General features: G+C 36.3%; 1 protein-coding gene across 37 annotated transcripts in view; it reads left to right on the top strand.

Annotated features, from left to right (window-relative positions):
- MIER1 (MIER1 transcriptional regulator) overlaps positions 1 to 19,051 on the top strand; it is a 70,430-nt gene extending 51,379 nt beyond the window's left edge. For 21 of the 37 annotated variants that reach the window (XM_021096499.2, XM_084964753.1, XM_021096505.2 and 18 more), the window contains 6 exons: positions 919 to 1,070; positions 3,726 to 3,807; positions 4,897 to 4,991; positions 7,630 to 7,757; positions 12,650 to 12,789; positions 15,806 to 19,051. In XM_021096499.2, coding sequence (XP_020952158.1) covers positions 919 to 1,070; positions 3,726 to 3,807; positions 4,897 to 4,991; positions 7,630 to 7,757; positions 12,650 to 12,789; positions 15,806 to 16,134 — 926 coding nt within the window. In that variant the 3' untranslated portion in view covers positions 16,135 to 19,051. Of the gene's footprint in view, positions 1 to 918; positions 1,071 to 3,725; positions 3,808 to 4,896; positions 4,992 to 7,629; positions 7,758 to 9,138; positions 12,790 to 15,805 lie in introns of all 37 variants that reach the window. The other 16 variants (XR_014808040.1, XR_014808030.1, XR_014808037.1 and 13 more) reach the window with 6 other exon arrangements.
- Positions 19,052 to 21,334: the final 2,283 nt, after the last annotated feature.

Here is a 21,334-nt window from a genome sequence, read left to right as displayed (position 1 = left end):
CTCTGCCATCTTGATCCCTTCCTACCTTTTCAGTTTTTATCCTGCTTGTTTAACAGCATTTAACCAGTTTATTTCTCTTTTAAACGTTTTCTTCCACTTGCTTCTTTGGTGCCACACTTTTGATATTTCTTCTATCTTGTGACCCTTCTTAATTTTGTCTGTATTTTCAACTTCCTCTCATTTAGAATTCCATAGGACTCTCATCTTACTAGGTTCTTCATTTCTTTCACTTTTTAAATTTTGATGAAATTTGGACTTTAATTTTCTTATAAGAGAAGTTGTGATGAAATGTAAATGCTTTTTTTAAAAAAATGGTGATTTTCATTTTTATAAAAATGGTTTATAATCAATGTTATATGTTTCAAGCATCATGGAAAAATGAAAAGATGTTAAGAAAAAATTGCCCAAATCTCACCACCAAGGGATGAGTATTGACATTTGGTGAGCATTCTTTTAGACATCCTTATTCGAAAATCATATAATATGTTGAACCTTACTAAGTATGTGTCAATTGTTATAATTGCTTTAAATCTTTGTAACCGTATATAATAGGGTTGTTTCCCCACTTTGCAGGTGATGCAGAGAGAAGGCAGGTAATTTGCCCAAGGTTATACATGTAGTAAGTGTTGATAGTGCTATTTAAACTAAAAGAGCTTGGAATTTGGTAAACTCAAGGTAAAAGTCAGACCAGATATGAAAGAGGCTTAACCGTGGTACCTGCCAGTTTAGATTGTGTACATCACTGAATGCTATAATTGTTACCCAAGAATAAAGTCAGACAAATAGTGGGGCCACAGTTTACCTCTCAGTTCTCAGAGTTTTGGCTCTAAATGTGAGTTATTTGTTCAGTAATATGTTTTAACACAAACTCTGATCAATTTTTGGCATTATTTTTAACACTATGTTTTACTAATTTAGTATATGAAAATGATGATCAGCTCCTGTGGGACCCTGAGTACTTACCAGAAGACAGAGTGATTGTATTTCTTAAGGATGCATCTAGAAGAACAGGTGATGAGAAAGGTGTAGAAGCAATTCCTGAAGGATCTCACATAAAAGACAATGAACAGGTACGTGAATAAGAAATAGCTTATACTTTTTCCCCAATATATCAGCCACATGCATTTTTTAATGTTGGTGCTGTCATATTTAGTGCTGCTATTCTCTCCACCAAAATTCTATTACAGGTGGTCACTGACTTAGGGGTAGTTCAGCTTAAAATTTTTTTACTTTTATGATGGTATGAAAGGCAGTATGCCTTCAGTAGAAACCACACTTCATATTTTGAATTTTAATCTTTCCCCGGGCTAGTGATGCTGGGCAGTGGCAGCAAGCCAAACCAGATCAACCAGGCAATCATGAGGGTAAACAATTAACACTATCCTGTTTTCCCTTTCAGTACAGTATTCAGTAAATTGCCTGAGATATTCAACACTTTATTATAAAATAGCCTTTGTGTTAGCTGATTTAGCCCAATTGTAAGCTAATGCAAATGTTGTGTTCTTTTTTTTTTTTTTTCAGGGCTGCACCTGCGGCATACAGAGGTTCCCAGACTAGGGGTCGAATCAGAGCTGTAGCTGCTGGCCTACAGCACAGCCGTAGCAACACGGGATCTAAGCCATAGGTGTGACCTACACCACAGCTCATAGCAACATGGATATTTAACCCACTGTGCCTCAACGGGAACTCCTGAAAAGGAAACTTTTTTATTAAGGCAGGTGGTGATCATAGAAACCACTGAAGGAGGCCAGATAATAGTCCAAGTGCTCCTATATGGAGTATGAAATACCAGGTACAAATATCTGCACCAAATCAATTGCAGTTACGCAAACTGAAATGAAGATAAATCTCCTAGAAACTGATCTGAACTACTGTTGTTTTTCTCAGTGTGAATATGTAATTTATTAACAAATATTTATTAATGTCATAGACAGGCTAAGAACTATTTTGGATTTTCTAAACTCCACTAGTGATTTGTGGCCCTTTAGTAAAATGCTGTTAAGTCATTGGAGTCACACATTCTCATTAGGTGCCCATATCCTTCATTGAGTCATGACGAGAACTCTGGTTACTTATCTTAAATGCATTTTCAATTTACAGTATTTTCAACTTGGGTTGGATTTTTTGGGACCCATTATAGGTAGAGGAAGCTCTGTAATGTCATCAACAGTGAATCTGAGGTTGTAACCAGCATAAGATATATAGTACTAACATAGTCATTGGTATGAATTCAGCTCAAAAATTTTTTGATATTTTATTTTGCATACATGTGTGTTTGTGTGTGTGTGCGCATATATATACATATATGCTGCACTGTAGCATGTGGAAGTTCCTGAGCCAGACTCAAACCCATGCCACAGCAGCAACCCAAGCCTGTGCAATGACAATGCCAAATTTTTTTTTTTTTTTTTTTTTGGTCTTTTTGCCTTTTCTAGGGCCACTTCTGTGGCATTTGGAGGTTCCCAGGCTAGGGGTGTAATTGGAGCTGTAGCCGTTGGCCTACACCAGAGCCACAGCAACGCGGGATCCGAGCCGCGTCTGCAACCTACACCACAGCTCACGGCAATGCCAGATCCTTAACCCACTGAGCAAGGCCAGGGATCAAACCCACAACCTCATGGTTCCTAGTCGAATTCGTTAACCATTGCGCCACAGCAGGAACTCCCTACAATACCAAATTCTTAACCCACTGCACCACAAGAGAACTGCGTCTGTGTATATTTTTTATTAGGCTTTTTGAACTTCCTCTGCATATTCCTAAGAATCTGTGCATGTCATCAATTTGGGAATACTTATCTGGGATAATGTTATTCTATATATGGTAGAACAGCCTACTGTGAATCTATCAGTATTACCTCCTATTTTACCTTTTTCACCAATGTTTTTCTTTTTTGATTTGTTTAAAATTATCTTAGAATAGGAAATAAAAAAACCAAAAAACAGAAAAGAAGGGATTTGTGATTATTGTAAAATGATTTATTTTTAATTCTTAATTCTTAGAATACCTTGGCCACCAATAGAATATTTGCTTGTCTTATTTTCTGCATGTTTAGAGGCAGCTAATTATTAGAAATGAATTTGGTTTTTTTTTAGTGTTCTTTTTTTCTTCTTTTTCTTTCTTTTCTTTTTTTTTAGGGTTGCGCCTATGGCATATTGAAGTTCTCAGGCTGGGGGTCAAATCTGAGCTGCAGCTGGTGGCCACGACCACAACAGTGCCAGATCCTTAACCCACTGAGTGAGGCCAGGGAGCAAATCCACATCCTCTTGGATTCTTGTCGGTTTTGTAACTGCTGAGCTACGATGGGAACTCCTCTTTGGTGTTCTTTATGTTGCATGTACTAGAATTATTTGTCCTCTAGAAAGGAAGAAAACAGTGGATTCTGGAAAAGCCTTTACTTTCTTAAGAAAATTGTAGCCTCTGGAGTTCCCATTGTGGCTCAGTGGTTAACAAATCTGACTAGGAACCATGAAGTTGTGGGTTCAATCCATGGCCTTGCTCAGTGGGTTAAGGATCCAGTATTGCCCTGAGCTGTGGTGTGGGTCACAGACGTGGCTCAGATCCTGCGTTGCTGTGGCTGTGGCGTAGGCCAGCAGCTGCAGCTCTGATTAGACACCTTCATATGCCACAGGAACAGCCCTAGAAAAGGCAAAAAGACCAAAAAAAAAAATTGTAGCCTCAGTTGTCCATAATCCAGGTCACATATTGAAGCCTTTTATTTTTTTAGGCATTATATGAATTAGTTAAATGCAATTTTGATACAGAAGAAGCATTGAGAAGATTAAGATTTAATGTAAAAGCAGCTAGAGGTAAGCATAAATATTGAATTTTTTTTCATGATGTAGCAGAAATTTCACTTTATCAAGGTATATCTAAATATTGATCTTTCTGAATTCAGTAAATATATGCTGGATAACAACTTGTTAAATAACTTGTAACACAAGCGTTAAACAAGGCATCATAAGGAATGGGATTAATACTGTCCCTTCCTTTGTGGGAAAATAAGACCATTTAATTGAAAATACATAATGCCTTTCGATTTCAAGGCATTTTTATAAGTATTTTGTAATTTGATCTTGGTAATGATCCTATAAGCTAAGTAATGTTACAGGTGTTACCTTCACTTTAAAATTGATGTAAAATTGAGCTGAGGCAAACATAAATAAGCCATAACTAAAATCCAGGTTTTTTTTTTACTCTAAACTGGCTGCTAACACACTTCACTAACAGTAGTGTTTATATATTATTATGTAACAAATGAGATATCTTCATTCATTAAACAAAAGTTGGAGGGGCTCCTGAATTGTGAGCACATAACCATGAACAAGATCCCTGCCTTCACAGTGTTTAGAACCTAGGTAAGGAAGCTGAAAAATGAGTTCTTCCAAGAAAAATTAGGGGGTACAATTCAAACTCACTGCAATGGGCTTTAACCTAGTTGGAGGAAAGGGTGAGGCCCTTAGAGAAAGTTTCAAGAACAAAGTGATATTTTGAGGATGTAAATGAATTAGCTGGGTGAGGAGGGAGGTGAGATAGGAGGCAGGAAATAATTCTAGGCAAAGGGAACAGCATCCACAGTCTAAAGAATATAATGAATTTAAGGAATTGAAACATGGCCAGTATAGTTGGATCATAAAGAATATAGGGAAAATAATTTAAGGTTTGAAGAGTTAGGGGCCAAAACGACCGAAGGTTTATGAAATCAGAAGTTTTTGTCACATTATCTTTTGCAGCCATCATTAATAGAGCTCCGGAGTGAAATACTTCCTTCATTGTTACAATAAAGTTTACATTTTTATTTACAATTGTGTTTGTTATATGCAACATTTGGGAGAATTATTTCTTAACAGTATTAACCCTCCCTCCCTCCTTCCCCCCTTACCACCCCATTTTGTCAGAGGAATTATCTGTTTGGACAGAGGAAGAGTGTAGAAATTTTGAGCAAGGGTTGAAGGCCTATGGAAAGGACTTTCATTTGATTCAGGCTAATAAAGTAAGTAATGCTGTATGTTTTCTCTTTTACAAAAAGAAATTTAGTAAAAGACAACCCAGATCATATATCTATTATTTTTCTACTCTATTTTCTAATGTTAAAGCTTCTGTAATGAATGTTCTAATATATTGGTATTTAGGGAATTATGACAATAAGCATACGTAGACTTCTTGGCATGTATTTGTCAAGTAAATTGTTTTCATTGCATAATATTGGAAGCCTTTAAGAATATGACATTTACATGTATACTCGTCAACTTCGAGATGGGATTTGTGTGTACAATGTAATTATTTAAAGCTATTTTCCACAGATTTGTGACAGGTTGTTTTTTAGGTCGGTCTTTAAAATAATTTTGAAACTTGAAAGCTTTTTTTTTTTTTTTTTGTCCTTTTTTTGTCTTTTTGCCATTTTTTGGGCCGCTCCCACGGCATATGGAGGTTCCCAGGCTAGGGGTCAAATCGCAGCTGTAGCCACTGGCCTACGCCAGAGCCACAGCAGTGCAGGATCCGAGCGGCGTCTGCAACCTGCACCACAGCTCATGGCAACGGCTGGATCGTTAACCCACTGAGCAAGGGTGGGGATCGAACCCGAAACCTCATGGTTCTTAGTTGGATTTGTTAACCACTGCGCCACCATGGGAACTCCTTGAAAGCATTTTTAACATGACATTATTTACAATTAAAATATATTTTTACATTTGCTTAAGTCCTGAGTGGTCTAAAATCAGATACTTAATATTTAAATTGGTATTAATTAGGATTTAGTTTTCCAGAGGACATTGAAATAACACCATCCCAAATATTTATAAAGAAATCAAGGTCTTACTTTCAATATCATGTTAAGACTTTTTTGGCTAGTGGTTCTAGGTCACCTAATATGTTCTTATTACTTAAGAATTTTGGGGGACTATTTTTCCTGCTAGTTACACCAGATTACTCCAAGGGTCCCCTCCATGGCTAATACAGAATGGTTTGGTTAATAGTGTTTGAAATCAAGCAGGAATGCTAGAAAACTCTTAATCTAAAATATCCTCCCTTTCAACCATGAGACAGTGTATTTTTTTTTACAATCAGAAACATGTGTGGCCAGCCATTAGCATAATGCACTCCTTTAATAGAGACTTACTTAATTGAGGCTTTTTGATAATATTTATGAAATTCTACATGCCACAAAATACCTTTTCATTTTTGCTTTCAGCAAAGTACAGTTGGCTTAGGTTATGTGTACATGAAATAAGATTCTAAAAAGGAAGCAACAAACAGCTTGAGAAGATGATTAACTTTTTTTTAAGCCAGATAGCTGTGTCTTAAGGCAACGTGAACCAAAGTCGTAAAGTGCAAAGGAAAAGAAAAAAGAAAAATATATATCAAGTGACAAAATAAAGATATCACGTTGACCTTAGGTACAGTCAGCCCACAGGATACTACTTCAGGATCAGAAATTGAGTGAAATGAATTAAAGCATACCGTCCTGCATCCAAACACTCATTCAAATACCTTTTTTCCCTTTTTTCTTTCTTTCTTTTTTTTTTTTCCCCATGGTTGGCCATCCCAAGGCATGTGGAGTTCCCAGACCAGGGACAAGATCTGAGCCACAGTTGCAACCTTCATTGCAGCTGCAGCAACATTGGATACTTTAACCCACTGTGCCAGGCCGGGGATTGAACCTGTATCCTAGGTCTGCAGAGACACCACTGATCTCGTTACACCACAAGCAGGAACTCCCCTTTCTTCCTTTTTTTTTTTTTTTTTTAAAGCTGCAGCATAATGGAAGTTCCCAGGCTAGGGGGTCAAATCAGAGCTGCAACTACAGGTCTGTGCCACAGCTTATGGCAACACCAAATCCTTAACCCACTGAGTGGAGCTAGGGATCGAACGAACCCGCATCCTCATGGCGACTTCATCCTCATGGCGACTGCGTCAGGTTCTTAATCCTCTGAGTCACAATGGGATCTCCCCCTTTTTTCCTTTTAAACTCCTATTGTTTTATATGCATTGACCCTAACCAGCTCTTCAAGCTAAGTAGCAAAAAAAAAAAAGGAATTTTGGCAGCCTCATTTGCCAATCCCATGTATGTTTAATATTATGTAAAGGTAGCCATTCAGTTGCCCAAATAGGTAATAGCACACTAAGCCACTGGAGTAATTATTAAACAGAGTATTAGCATTATTATAATAACCTTTAACTCACTATGGAATATTTTCGGCCTTTCTGGAAACTAAGTCTGGATCAGTATTGGGATTAGTAAGGGTTTCCTTTAAGTGGGAAGTTAAAGGCAGATTCCCTAGGTGCTCTGTGAATAGAAGTATTTGAAACTATTCATAACATTAATTTCAACTCAAATGCCAGTTGTAGACATTTTCAATAAAAGAGGGGTTTTTTGAGGTATATGAATATGATATCTTCTTTAAAAGTATAATGCCAGTATTTGAAGACCTGTTGTCAGTGTATTATTTCTCTTAATGGGAATTTAGAAGGAATAATTTTTAATACAGCTGTTAGAGTATTGTATTTTATAAATAGTATTATATATTACTTAAAGACTAGCTACATTTGTTTTCAGACTTCAGATATTTTTCATGATTGTAACTCCTTTAAGGGGGAGGTGATTCTTAAAAACAGGTATTTGTTTCTTACAGGTTCGAACAAGGTCAGTTGGTGAATGTGTAGCCTTCTATTATATGTGGAAAAAATCTGAACGTTACGATTTCTTTGCTCAGCAAACACGATTTGGAAAAAAGAAATATAATCTTCATCCTGGTGTAACGTGAGTTTATTTTTTCTTTTGAGTCAAGTTTTTGATAAGCTTTTCTAAATTTTTCTTGAGAAAATTGTAATTTTTAGAATTTTCTTTAATAGTCTAAGAGTATACTTGAGTTTCAGTATATCCATTTATTGACATCTTCATGGGGGCATTTAGACTTTTCACTGTCTTATAAAAAACTTTATGAACTACAGTTTATATTTTTTGAGATAACTAATTTATCAAAGCTAATGTTTGTTTTCGGTAGTATTCCTGAGAGGAAATGGGTCAGACATGCCCAATCTATTTTTGGTCCTGGAAACCAAAATGAGATTTGGATATAGGCATCAAAGGGGAGAGACATAGGGTTATAATAAATCCGGTCAAATTGCATTTTTTGTTTTTTTTTTTTTTTTTTTTTTTGGTTACAAAGTTTTGTGGGGATTTTTTTTTTTTAGTGGAGAAAAGAACATGTACACAATGACTTCCCTTTTCCTAGATGTCCTGAAACCTTTTCCTCTAACAGAAATAATATTTAGTAATACAACTTCAGCTAACTCCCAGCAATAGAGGGAGTAAGGTTTGTTATTATATCCACTTCTTAAGCAAAATGCCGTATAAATCTCATTCAGTCCCCATGCACCAAATTCTCTTAGCCGCATTCAGTCTAGCTATGGATGAAACACTGTCCCACTACCACTGATAGTGATTTGTTACTTAAGTACATAGTACATAGGGTTTTGAATCATGTCATTTGCTCCTGCTTTCATGTCTGACGAGGCATTATTGTAGTATTTATTGACTATCATACTATCCTTGGTTATTCTCTAATGTTTACAGAATAAAAATAGTGCAGAGTTGTGACTTCATTTGGTCAGCATGCACCAGTAAAGTTCTTAAGCCTGGCTGAATAACTGCCTTTGAAAAATGTTCTTATATGCATATTTGCTTGTGCTTCTCAAACTCCTAGTCTGGACTGTTTCTTGGTCATATTTATTTACAGCTGTCTCTGCTGGTCACTTCCCCAGAGGATTAAACACACTAAAATCCAAAATTAAAATCCACTCTGAAAAGCCAAAATTATTTTAAAAGGAATTAAATGGGTTTGATTGCCCCTGGAAATCATGGGCATTGGACTGCCTCATTTCCCATTATCCAAAGCTCATAATGGCTAGAGTAGAATTTTATATATAACAGTAATCCAAATTTTTATCTAATTACTTTCCGATCAATTTATAGTTAATTTTTTTTCTGGATTATTTATTGGTAATAGTGTCAAGGCATAATGATGTAGAACTAGATATAGCTGTCTGGTCTACAGAGTATCTCTTAAAATAGTCAGTTTTCAAGCTATTCTATAGGGAAAAGCAATAGTAACATCTTTCATTTTTTTCACCCATTTCAGAAATAATGTTCACACACGAGCTACAGGCAATCTGTCGTCATCAGCAGTAAGAACATAAGAATTGCCATGCTGGGTCAGACCCATGGTTCATCCAGTTTTCTCTTTCAGAAAGCATCACCAAGGGAAGTGTTGTGGGCTGGCTTAGTTGGTCCTCTGTGATGTCAAGCTCAACAGGTTAGGTAGGGATGTGCTGCCAAACAGTTTTTCTAATAATCTCTCCATAGCTTGAAATTTTTTCGAAGATACTTGTACCTGTAACCTTGATTCTTCTGAAGGTTAAAGTATTTTGTATGTGGAAAAGCCAAAGTTAAAAGTAATCCCGTATCTTCTCTTTTCTCAGGCTTTAAGAGTTAACAATATGTCCCCTGGTGTTACGGTATGAAGTGAACAAATGTTTTCCCCCGTAGATATAGGTTTCAGCTATATCCCCCTCTGGGTCTTTTATAAAGTTTTTTTATTAATTGAAAGAAGTAGAATTTTTTACTCCTAGTCATCCCTTTGAGCCATGTTATATCTCCTATAAGAAGCCACGACCAGACTGTGTATTATTTCCTGATGGGGAAAAATTGTGGTTTTCTGTAGGCACAGAGATATTCTAGTTCATTTCCAGGGCCTTCTCTTACTGTTAATAGTTGTGCTTTAAGTGACCATGGAAAGAATTAAGTTAATGCCTTTAGACAAAAATTTGAATGAATTTTAAATCTTCCTTTTTAGTCGTAATCCACAGTTAAGAGCAAATTATCCTGGAAGTTATTTGTTCATTTTTCTATTACATTGTTACCTTCCATTTGTTCATCAGAATGAAGCACATTTGCCACCTTTCTGCCTATAAAAGGCCTTTGAAAGATCCTACTGTGATTCTCTTTATTCACTACTTGGAAGAATTGGTAGCCATGCACAAATTGGAGATTTTGCTCTTAAGAGCCTTGCAGATAGTTGTGGGGGTTTTTTTGTTTGTTTTTTTGTTTTTTGTTTTTGTTTTTTGGTTTTTTTAAGAGTAAAAATTAACTCAGCGTAATTCTGACTATCTGAATACTACACCAACCCTCATGGATGGTTTCTCTGACTCCTCATTCTGAATGCTGTTAGCCTTTAAGAAACAATAGTAATGATTCTTTGATAATATCACTGTTATATTGAGACATTTAAAATAATGTTGATATGTAGTCAGTTATAACTCCCTTGCTTGGCTCCATTATCCATTCCCACTATGCCAGATTTATTTCCAACAAGTCCTTCTCAGGCATCATTTGTTCCTATTAACTTTAGCTTTTGCAGTCCTTTGGTATTGCATTCATCATGTTTGTCCTGTTTCTGTGTGCTTCGGATTTACTACCTATTTGTTCTATAATGATGAATGACATAAAGCTGAAGAGGTCTTTAAAAGACCATCAGACTTAATTCCCACCATTTATAGATGAGGAAAGTAAGGCCTAGAATTTTATTTTATTTTATTTTATTTTTTTAGGGCCGCAGCCACGGCAAGTGGTGGTTCCCAGGCTAGGGGTCTAATCGGAGCTGTAGCCGCCAGCCTACACTAGAGCCACAGCAACTCGGGATCCAAGCCACGTCTGCAGCCTCCACCACAGCTCACGGCAACGCCAGATCCTTAACCCACTGAGCGAGGCCAGGGATTGAACCTACAACCTCATGGTTCCTAGTCGGATTCATTAACCACTGAGCCATGAAGGGAACTCCTAGAATTTTATATTGCTTAGCTTGCGGTCATAAATGTTTCTTTGATATGTGTTAGTTTTGTACCTCTGACCGTTAGAATATCCTTAAGGTCAGATTCCAAATCCCTGTATTATAAGCTACATATTTTTATCTGTAGTTTTTGTATAGCTACTATCTGTAGCTCTGTATAAACTACATGTTTATAATATACATCCTTATGTATAAACTATAATGTGGTCATGTTGCTCAGAGTAAAAACTACAGGTAATAGTCTGTTGTAGATTTTTTTTTTTTCTTTTGTCTGTTGTTGTTGTTGTTGTTGTTGTTGTTGTTGTTGTTGCTATTTCTTGGGCCGCTCCCGCGGCATATGGAGGTTCCCAGGCTAGGGGTCGAATCTGAGCTGTAGCCACTGGCCTACGCCAGAGCCACAGCAACGCGGGATCCGAGCCGCGTCTGCAACCTACACCACAGCTCATGGCAACGCCGGATCGTTAACCCACTGAGCAAGGGCAGGGACCGCAACCTCATGGTTCCTAGTCGGATTCGTTAACCACTGCGCCACGACGGGAACTCCTGTTGTAGATTTTTACCACAGACTTTTCAGAAAAGTCCTAAGCCCTTCCATGATTTCTTTCTTATCCACATTCTTAATTACCCTGCTCACAAAATTCTAAAAGGTTTATTTCCTTTATACTTATTCCAAGAGAATTTTTAAATAAGTAATATAGCCAAGTTTTTTTTTTACACTTGTACTCTGTACCATGCACAACTTGGGCATGAGTGGTGCAGTGGTAAAGCAGACTAAATTCCCTGCTTTCAGAGAATTATTCTAGCACAGGTGACAGAAGACTTTTTCTGTAAGAGCTAGAAAGTAAATATCTTAGGCTTTGGAAGCCTTAAGGTCTCTTGCAACTACTTAGCTCTGCTGTTGTTTTGCAGAAACAGTTATAGACACTGTGTAAATGAATGGATGTTGTGTTGCCGTGTTCGGTAAAATATTATCCACAGGAACAGGTGGCCAGCCCACAGGCCATAGTTTGCCAAACTTCATTCCAGTGACTTAATAGCAACTTTATAATTTATAAAATACTTTGCTACATTTATCTTATCCAATGACCCTCTGTGGTAGATAGGTCATTTATGATTACATGTACTTTATAGGTAAAGACACTAAACCTCAAAAGAGAAGTACTATCTTTTAATCTCAACTCAGTGTCACTAATCTTGTCTTTGGTGTCATATATATAGTTCAGGAATGACTTAGGGAAGAAGTGAGCTCTCTTCTAACAATATACTGGCAGATAATTGCTTGACTTACCATATTTAGCTCAGATCTAGCAGGAAGGTAATATAGAAGGTAACCAGGAAATTTCAGGAAGGCAATTCATTGTTAGGTCCTAATTTGTCTCTCAGGTACTGCCATAGCCATCAAATAGTGTTTAGGAACTTGATAATTCCAATCTGTGTCTGTTCAGAATTCTTTTGTACGCCTTCTGAGTGACATCATTCCTGTCTCTTCACTTACAGTTTCTCTGTTTGTAGTTGGGCCACTCTGATCACTTGCGTAGTTTTAAAAAAATTTAAAACTTCCTGTAGGTCTTTAAAATTTGCTAGCATAAAGCCTTTACACATTTTTCCACAAACATGTAACCAGAAGGACCTTTCCATTTAAATGTTCAGATCCTGGTGTCATAGATGAGGCACTGGAATGAATGTAAGTGAAAATTAGGATACATGTGCTAATCAAGTCTTGTACATTTAACCTCGGTCACTTTTAATTTTCAGCTGTTTTGAACATAAGAAAGTAATTTTTATTATTTCACTCACTTTTAAGGGATTACATGGATCGTCTTCTAGATGAAAGTGAAAGTGCTGCTTCTAGTCGCGCACCATCCCCTCCTCCAACTGCCTCAAACAGTAGTAACAGCCAGTCGGAAAAAGAAGATGGCACTATAAGCAATAGTAATCAAAATGGTAAGCAACCAGAGAAACACCTCTGTTCCTTCATTAATGACAGGCATGTTTTCTTCAGTAGCCTGGGGGTTCAGTTTTGGTTTCTGTTAAACTTCTAAAGCATAAGGTAAAGGCAAATTGTATATACCAGATGAAACACACATGATATCAGCATGCACGTATATCAGCACACACAGAATGTGTACAAATTAATTAGAATGATTGGATAATTGATGTCACTAAAAAGTAAGTTTAAGAAAGTATATTAATGGAGTTCCCGTCATGGCTCAGTGGTTAACAAACCTGACTAGGATCCATGAGGGTGCAGGTTTGATCCCTGGCCTTGCTCAGGGGGTAAGGATGTGGCGTTGCCGTGAGCTGTGGTGTTGGTCGAAGACGTGGCTTGGATCTGGCGTTGCTGTGGCTGTGGCTTAGGATGGCAGCTACTGCTCCAATCCGACCCCTAGCCTGGGAACCTCCATGTGCCGCTGGTGAGGCCCTAAAAAGGCACAGGACAAAAAAAAAAAAAGGTATACTATCAACAGTGACCATTTTCTTTTACGAAATTAAGGAAATATCATCTGCTTTCTTAATCTGGTTGGAATGTCCAGATGTAAGTATTCTTGTTAATTTTTAGACAAAAACTCCAGCCGTTTCATGTCAGAAATACACAGATATTTATGAAATACTTTTAGGGCTTAGAACACTTTATCAGGGAATTGGTTTAAGCATATATATATGAAAAAAAAAAAACAGATAACAAGGACACTTTTTTAATGTTTTCCTCCTTGATAAAATAATAACCCTAGGGTGAGGAAAGGCCAGCCTGAACATTAACACTGTAGAGAAACCTTTTATTTTTATTTCCATGAGAAAGAGAAGCAAAAGGCATGCTGATAGGTTTGAGATTCAGGTAGTCTTGTTTAAAATATACAGTGGACCAAGAATCTCTGAGCTGATCAGTAAGACCTAGTCACAGAATTATCTTGATTTCTACTTTAATTAAAGTAGTCTTAAGAAAGACCATTGCTGAGCAGGAAGTAATAAATCCTGCAGTCCTTTTTAGGAGGAAATTGGTAAATTAGAGATAATTTACCACCTGCTTTTTGCCTCCCTGCTTCCTGATGTAGCAACCTTTGGGGAGGACCAGTGGAGAGCTCACCTCCCCTGACAGAAACTGGAACATGGAAAGATTTGACCTTCGTTCTGACCTTTGGTCTCACACTGGCATTTAATGTACTGTAGTGAATATACTTTGTTCATTTAATGACCTAGCCTTCCCCTCATTACTTCCCGTCTAAGAACAAGCCAAACAAAAATTAGGGCCCAGCAGCCATTTCCTGATTCAAAACGTTCCATTGACACGATTTCTAATGCCATTCATATCCATTCTGAAGTCGAATAAGAAGCTGAGGCGCTGACCTTGGGACTAGGGGTAGAAACTCAGGCAGATGTTTAAAGGACTGGGTTTCGGTATCCACAGGGGTCCAGGAACCAATCCCCTGCAAATGCCAGGGACTGCTATACTTCTGGCTTTTCTTAATTGTTAATAACACAAAAGTAATCATTTCCCTTTTTCTTTTTCTTTTTAACCAGTTGATGAGAACATGCAATTTAGCCTAGGAAGAGTGTTCATAAGTTACTTATACTCAGTAGCCCAAAAGCCAGTCACATCAGGTATAAATAAGATTTCCAAGTTTTTCAAGAAAAGGAAGAACTTTCTATCCCAGTTGTCTTTCTTTTATAAGGGGCTTTAATGAGTATTTTTAAATCTTATATTATTTTTGACCTAATGACAGTGTCACCTAGATCATTATGCTTAACTCCAACAAAGTTGTTCCTTTGGTATCTTATGATACATATTAAGCACTCATACTTCGAGTGCACTTTTGAGTTGAGAAAATAGATTATTTTCTTTGACCAAAATGTATATTTGAGGCACATTCTTTTTGTCTTTTTATGGCTGCACCTGAGGCATATGGAAGTTTCCAGGCTAGGGATCGAATCAGAGCTATGGCTGCCTGCCGACGCCACAGCCACAGCACACAGCCACAGCAATCCAGGATCCGAGCTGCGTCTCTGACCTACATCACAGCTCACGGCAGTGCCGGATCTTTGATCCACGGAGTGAGGCCAGGGATCGAATCTGCATCCTCATGGATCCTAGTTGGGTTCATTACCACTGAGCCACGACAGCGAGAACTCCCTGAGGCTCATTCTTCATAGTAAATATTTTCCATCTTTATTATCTCCAGCAGCACATTCTTTATTTTACGTTAAGTATTCCTGAAATTTCTCCTTCATTTTGCAGTCACCTCTAACATTACCTTTGTTGCTTTCAATAGACTAAATAATGCTTCCTTTTCTCGGCTGTTACAAAGAAATTTATGCTTTAATTTTAGCATTTTCAAGTATATGCTTGGGTAGTGCAAGTATTCATTTTTTAACATTATGACAGATTACTTAAATCTGTTTAGACAAATATAGTGTATGATCTTTAAAAGCACAGTACCTGTAGATTTACTTTAAGAATGAAAAGGTCATATTATCTTGCTCTTATATGGCAGAAAATTTAAGCTTCTAAAGTAAAAATAAAATTCTTTTTTTTTAACATGGTTTTAGAAAGTTACAGCTCTTTTGCTAAATCTGAATAATTTATGCATATCTTTGCTTTAACTCAGCTTATTTAAACTGCTGGATCCAGTGCATATTTGTTGCCACATAATACCAGCATGGTGTTAATAATACATGCCAAATTATGTTCCTAATTCTCTACATTTATTAACTTACTGACTCTTCACAGCAATACTGTAAGATAAATTTATTGTTATCCTCATTGTATATATAATGGAACTGAGGTATAAGAGAGTATAATTAACATGCCTCAGGTCACACTAAAAATAAATAAAGCCAGAATCCAAACCATATGCATATGCAGATTTGATACCTTACTTCTTTGATAAAAAGCTCTTTTATAATAGTTGACAAATTTAACTTTTTAATATCAGTTATTTCATTGATGTTTCTTCCAACTTAGGGGTGTCATCTAATGGACCAGGTGAAGTGTTAAACAAAGAAGAAGTGAAAGTTGAAGGGTTGCACATTAATGGACCAACAGGTGGAAATAAGAAACCACTTCACACAGATATGGATACTAATGGTTATGAAACAGATAACCTTACCAGTGACCCAAAACTTGCCCTTATGACTACAAGAAATGAAAATGATTTTGATGAAAAAAGTGAGAGACCTGCCAAAAGGCGAAGGGTAAACAGCAATGGAAAAGAAAGTCCAGGTTCTTCTGAATTTTTCCAAGATGCAATTTCACATGGAAAGTTTGAAGAACTTGAGAACACGGATGACTAAATTTTAGACTTATTTTACTTTCTTTGGAGTAAATTCTGGTGTGACTAAAATTTTCAGGGTTGAGGGGTTACCTTAAAAAGTTGATTTCCTTGAAGCAGTTGGTGAAAATTTGAAAATTTGAATTGAGATCCTAACTTTAGTAACTAAGATTTCATAATTCTGCCTTTTGCAGATTTTTTTACTTTAAAATTGTAAAGACCCTTTTAATGATATAACAGTTTACTAAATTTGAATGAACTAAAGCAATATCTGTACCTTCTTATTTGATATATTAATTCTAAAATTCCACTACAAGGTACTTTTTGTTAGTTTGATGATAGAGAAGAGAAAACCAAGTTCAAATTTGATTAACACCAATTTTTCTGAGTTTCTGAAAATGTCTTTTATAACAGACATTTTTCTCTCCATACAAATTAAGTACCATTATTGAGGAAACCCGTATGAATCCTGAAAGTTATGCTAGCATGATTTTTTTATATATAGAAGTTTAAAAATAAACCAAGTCAGGTTTGATATGTAAAATTGTTGACATCAATGATGTCTTTCCATATTCTTATCTGGGCTTAAGAAATACATTCTGTATTTTTCCAGATTCTTTGTAGCCTTTGAAAGATTTCTACAGTACATATGTCTTGACTGAGCTGTCCTTTAATACAAAAGCTTGTATAATTTTCTTAACTTGTACAGTTGGTAAACTTTTATGGGAGAAATTGATATTCTGAATCTCTCAGCTTTCATTTTATTTTGCTAAGGTTTTTCTAATGAATTTTTAAGTGTTTGTGTAGTAACTAAGTCATGTTTCTTATCCAGGTGGTAAAAGCATTCATAAAGGATTGTGAACATTTGTTTTTTTCAAATTCCTACTTAAGGACACATAGCTTGAGAATTCTGAAATTAAGCATGGTACTTAGATCGCATAGTTTGTTTTACATTTGCTATGATTTTCAAAATTATTTTTGAAGCAAGACAAAAGTTTAATGTTGGCTTAAGTGCTTAAATGTATCATGCTGACCAGAATCCTGTTCAGTTATTTTTGTATGCATTATGAAGTTTCCCATTTTTTGCATTAAATAAACAGGGGAAAAGGTCGAGTGATAGTTAGAAAAGTTTTTAGATTTTTTTTCATTTACAGTCCAGGTTTTCCAATTTGATAATGTATTTCCAAAATGAAAATAAGATATGCAGTAAACCATCACCCTGTGTGATTACAAACGAGATCATCCATTTGCATAGCCTTGCAAGAGTGCCATTTTATTTTTAGTGCAAAATTCTTGTTAAAAATTGTAGTTTTATAAAGCTGATAGACCAACCTATATCCAAACTTTTATAAAAGATTATTAACTATTCTTGTTTTATCACACAGGCATACCCCAGATGCTTCTGCCAATTCATTTGCAGCCATCAGAGAGCCACTGCCTTTTTAAAATAAATCTTCTGTGGTCTTGTTTTTAATGGCTCAACTGTCTGATGTAATTGAGTAGAGGTTTGCACTGAGAGACTGTGGTTTAGGCCTTACCCCCATGAAGTATTACTGTTAGCCTCTGTTCGTTCAGACTGCTTCCCTCCACCAATGTGAACAACTTTTTTTCCCCAAACAGTGTTAAAAGCCACTTTCCAGCACTTGACTTCCTATGATGTAGATTCACTGTTGTAACATACATATCCATAGTAAATATCCAGGTAAATCCAAATTTAGGGTGGAAGTGTTGAGAAGCGTGAATTTTTTTGTTTTGTTTTATGACATTATCCAGAATGGCAGCTTTAGCAGATGGTCACAATCCATTTTCTAAATCAGACTTTATTATACAAGTCCAAAGTATCCTAGCTCTTTGTCAAAGATAGTCTATAGAAATATTTCAAACAAATAGTGATGCTGTACTTTTTTAAAAAATTGTTGCAATATTAGAGATGCCATTTTCACCTTTTTTAAAAGATGCATTTTGTTTGCAGGTTTGTGAAGTTCTTGCAAACTGATACTACAAGACAACATTTTAAATAAATTCTCAGGCATGTTTGCAAATACGGCACATGTTGTATACATATTAGGAAATTTTACTTTTCTTAATCTTTTTAAAGTATGCCTAATGAAAGACATTCCACTATTATAATACATAATGCTCAGCTTTTCATAAAGAAATATTTAATTGTTTATACAGGTATTTCACACAGTACTTTGTTCTTTACAATACAGCCACTATAACTTGATAAGTCATTGCACTACTTTAAAATTTTTAGTAATATCATGAACTTAATTTGCTTAAGATTTAGTACATTTCGTAACTCTTGACAAATTGCATTGGGAAAGGGAGCCTTTGTTAATAGTTACTGAGTCTCCCTCACTCCACGCCTACCCCAGCAGAGCACTCTATTCATTTGGAATGGTTTTCTGTTTATGATATGTTTGTTTTCAAATAAAGTTCAAAATCTACAACTCAGTTCAACACAAATCTGTTGAGCTTTAAAGTGTATTTGAAGTAATATTTAAATAGGCATTTAAAATTACGAATTAGATGTTTTTAAATTTATGCATAGTAATTTTGCACTGTAAAATAATTCCTTTCCCCATTCCCTCTCTGCCATTCTGAATATGCTTATTAAAATATTTTTTAAACGTATTTGTTTAAATAATGCTGTGTGAATGATTTTACTAGATTGAGTAGGTTTTAATTATAATTTTAAGTTTATATGATGCACATTGTTTACATTGCAAATATATACACTCTCTTCCTTCTGCTCCTAGACAAATTGCATGCAGTAGTGTTTCAGTGGCTTCTGACCCTTTTTACCTCATCATAAATGATGTATTTATTTATGGTCTTTTTTTTTTTTTCTCCAGAGAGATCCTTTGTCTGTGGGACTCTGTTCACTTATTTCTCTTCCTCTGAATTATATATATAATTAAAAACATTTTGTTTACTTCTTTGGCAGTGCAGTTTGTATCATACATGATTTTATAGAAGTTTTATCACAGTATTTGCTGTGGTCTCAGTAGCAAATTAAGAGTGGGTGCTTTGAAAAGGTGTGGGGGTGGGTGGGCAGCAGCTGGTGAATTTTCAGAGGCAAGGTGTTTACTGATGACCCTAGGGGTGTATAACTGGCTCTATATCACTACTAAATACCAAATCAGAACTATAATCCATACTCATGAAAAATGGCAGTGCAGAAAAGCATGTAATAATAAGTGGGGGAACCAGGGATTTCCAATTTTTGCTTTTATTTATTTTTCTAAAGTATAGTTGGTTTACAGTGTTGTGCCAATTTCTACTGTGACAGCAAAGTGATCCAGTCATACATATGTATATTCTTTGCGGGGGAGGGGGTTATTACTATAGTTAGGAATGTCCAAATTCCATAACCTTATTTCTTATTTACCCTCAGTATTGTTTTAGCATCTTTTGACATCTGTATGTGCGTAGAGTTTCTTTTTCGAACCTGATTTCTTTTTATCATAGTTTGTTTTTATATAAGGGCCCATGACTTATTTAGGATGTATAACCTACAGTTGACCCTTGAACAACAGGTTCAAACTGCATGGGTCCATTTATATGTGGCTTTTTTCAGTCCATATATACTACAGTACTACATGATCCATGGTTGGTGGAATCTCAGATGTGGAACACTGGATAACAGAGGAAAGGTTATACAGAGGGCAGAGTGTAAATTATATGCAGATTTTCAACTGCATGGAGGGCCGGCCAGTACCCCAACCCCTGCCTTGAAAGGTCAGTCATACTTAAAATGTCATTTTTCTTGTTCTGAGGAGTAAATTTTTTTTAATTGACGTGTGGTTGATTTACAGTGTTGTTTCTGGTGTGCAGCAAATCACAGCAAAGTGATTCAGTTACATGTACATACTCTTTTTCATGTTCTTTTCTATTATGGTTCTCCATTATGGTTTATTACAGGATAGTGAATATAGTTCCATGTGCTATTCAGTAGGACCTTGTTGGTTTATCAATTTTATAATGAGTAGTTTGTATCTGCTAATCCCAAACTCCTTAATTTTTCCCTCTCCCCTTTGGTAACATTGTTTTCTGTGTCTGGGAGTCTGTTCTTTTTGTTGTTGTTGTCTTTTTTAGGGCCACATCCACAGTACATAGAGGTTCCCAGGCTAGGGGTCCAATTGGAGCTGCTGTAGCCACCAGCCTACACCACAGCTGGATCCTTAACCTACTGGGCAAGGCCAGGGATCCAACCCTCAACCTCATGGTTCCTAGTCGGATTGGTTTCCACTGCGCCACCGCGGGAACTCCTCTGTTTTTGTTTTATAAATAAGTGCATTTGTGTCATGTTTTAGACTCTACATTGTAAGTGATGATATATGGTATTTGTCTTTTTCTGACGTAACCTCACTTAGTATAATCCCTAGGTACATCCATGTTGCTACAAATGGTATTATTTCATTCTTTTTTATGGCTAATGTTCCATTGTATATATGGACCACATCATCTTTATCCATTCATCTGTTGATGGACATTTTGATTTCCAAATAACTTGGCTATTGTGACTAGTGCTGCTGTGAACCTTGAGGTGCATGTATCTTTTTGAATTACAGTTTTCTCCAGATACATGCCCAGGAGTGGGATTGCTGGAACATATGACAACTCTTTTGAGTTTTTTAGGAACTGTCATATTATTTTCCATGGTGATTGTACCAGTTTACATTCCTACCAACAGTATGTAGGAGGATTCCCTTTTCTCCATACCCTCTCCAACATTCGTTATTTGTAGACTTTTTAATGATGGTCATTCTGACTGGTGTGAGTTGATACCTCATCATGGATTTGATTTGCATTTGTCTAATTAGTGATATTGAGCATCTTTTCATGTGCCTGTTGGCCATCTGTATGTCTTAGGTAAATTGGAACATACTTTTAAATTACTTACTCTGTGAAGAACATTGAAGAGAAAGGAAGAGTAGGCACGGATCTCAAGGAAATAAATTTAATGACTCTTTGCCCTATAATTCTAGCTAAATAAGGTTTTCCTCAAACTTTTGTTAGACATTAAGCAATATGAGATAAATTTATTACTCTCACAAGAAAGAGCATTTATTTTTAACGCTTCCTGCAAGGCTGATGATAACAACTGCTATGGATTAGTCAGGACCCCCCCACACACACACACCTTTTGTCATTCACTGTCCAGGGAGCACTACTGTAAGGTGGCGAATCTAAGTTTGGGAGAGATGAGGCCTAAT

Source organism: Sus scrofa, chromosome 6 (assembly GCF_054392235.1).
Source record: "Sus scrofa isolate SSC_HxYL_T2T_F1_AM1 chromosome 6, Sscrofa_HxYL_maternal_Yorkshire_Landrace_v2.0, whole genome shotgun sequence".
Taxonomy (NCBI): Eukaryota; Metazoa; Chordata; class Mammalia; order Artiodactyla; family Suidae; genus Sus; species Sus scrofa.
The sequence above is the reverse complement of the archived record's forward strand: the minus strand, read 5'-3'. Positions and strand labels throughout refer to the sequence as shown.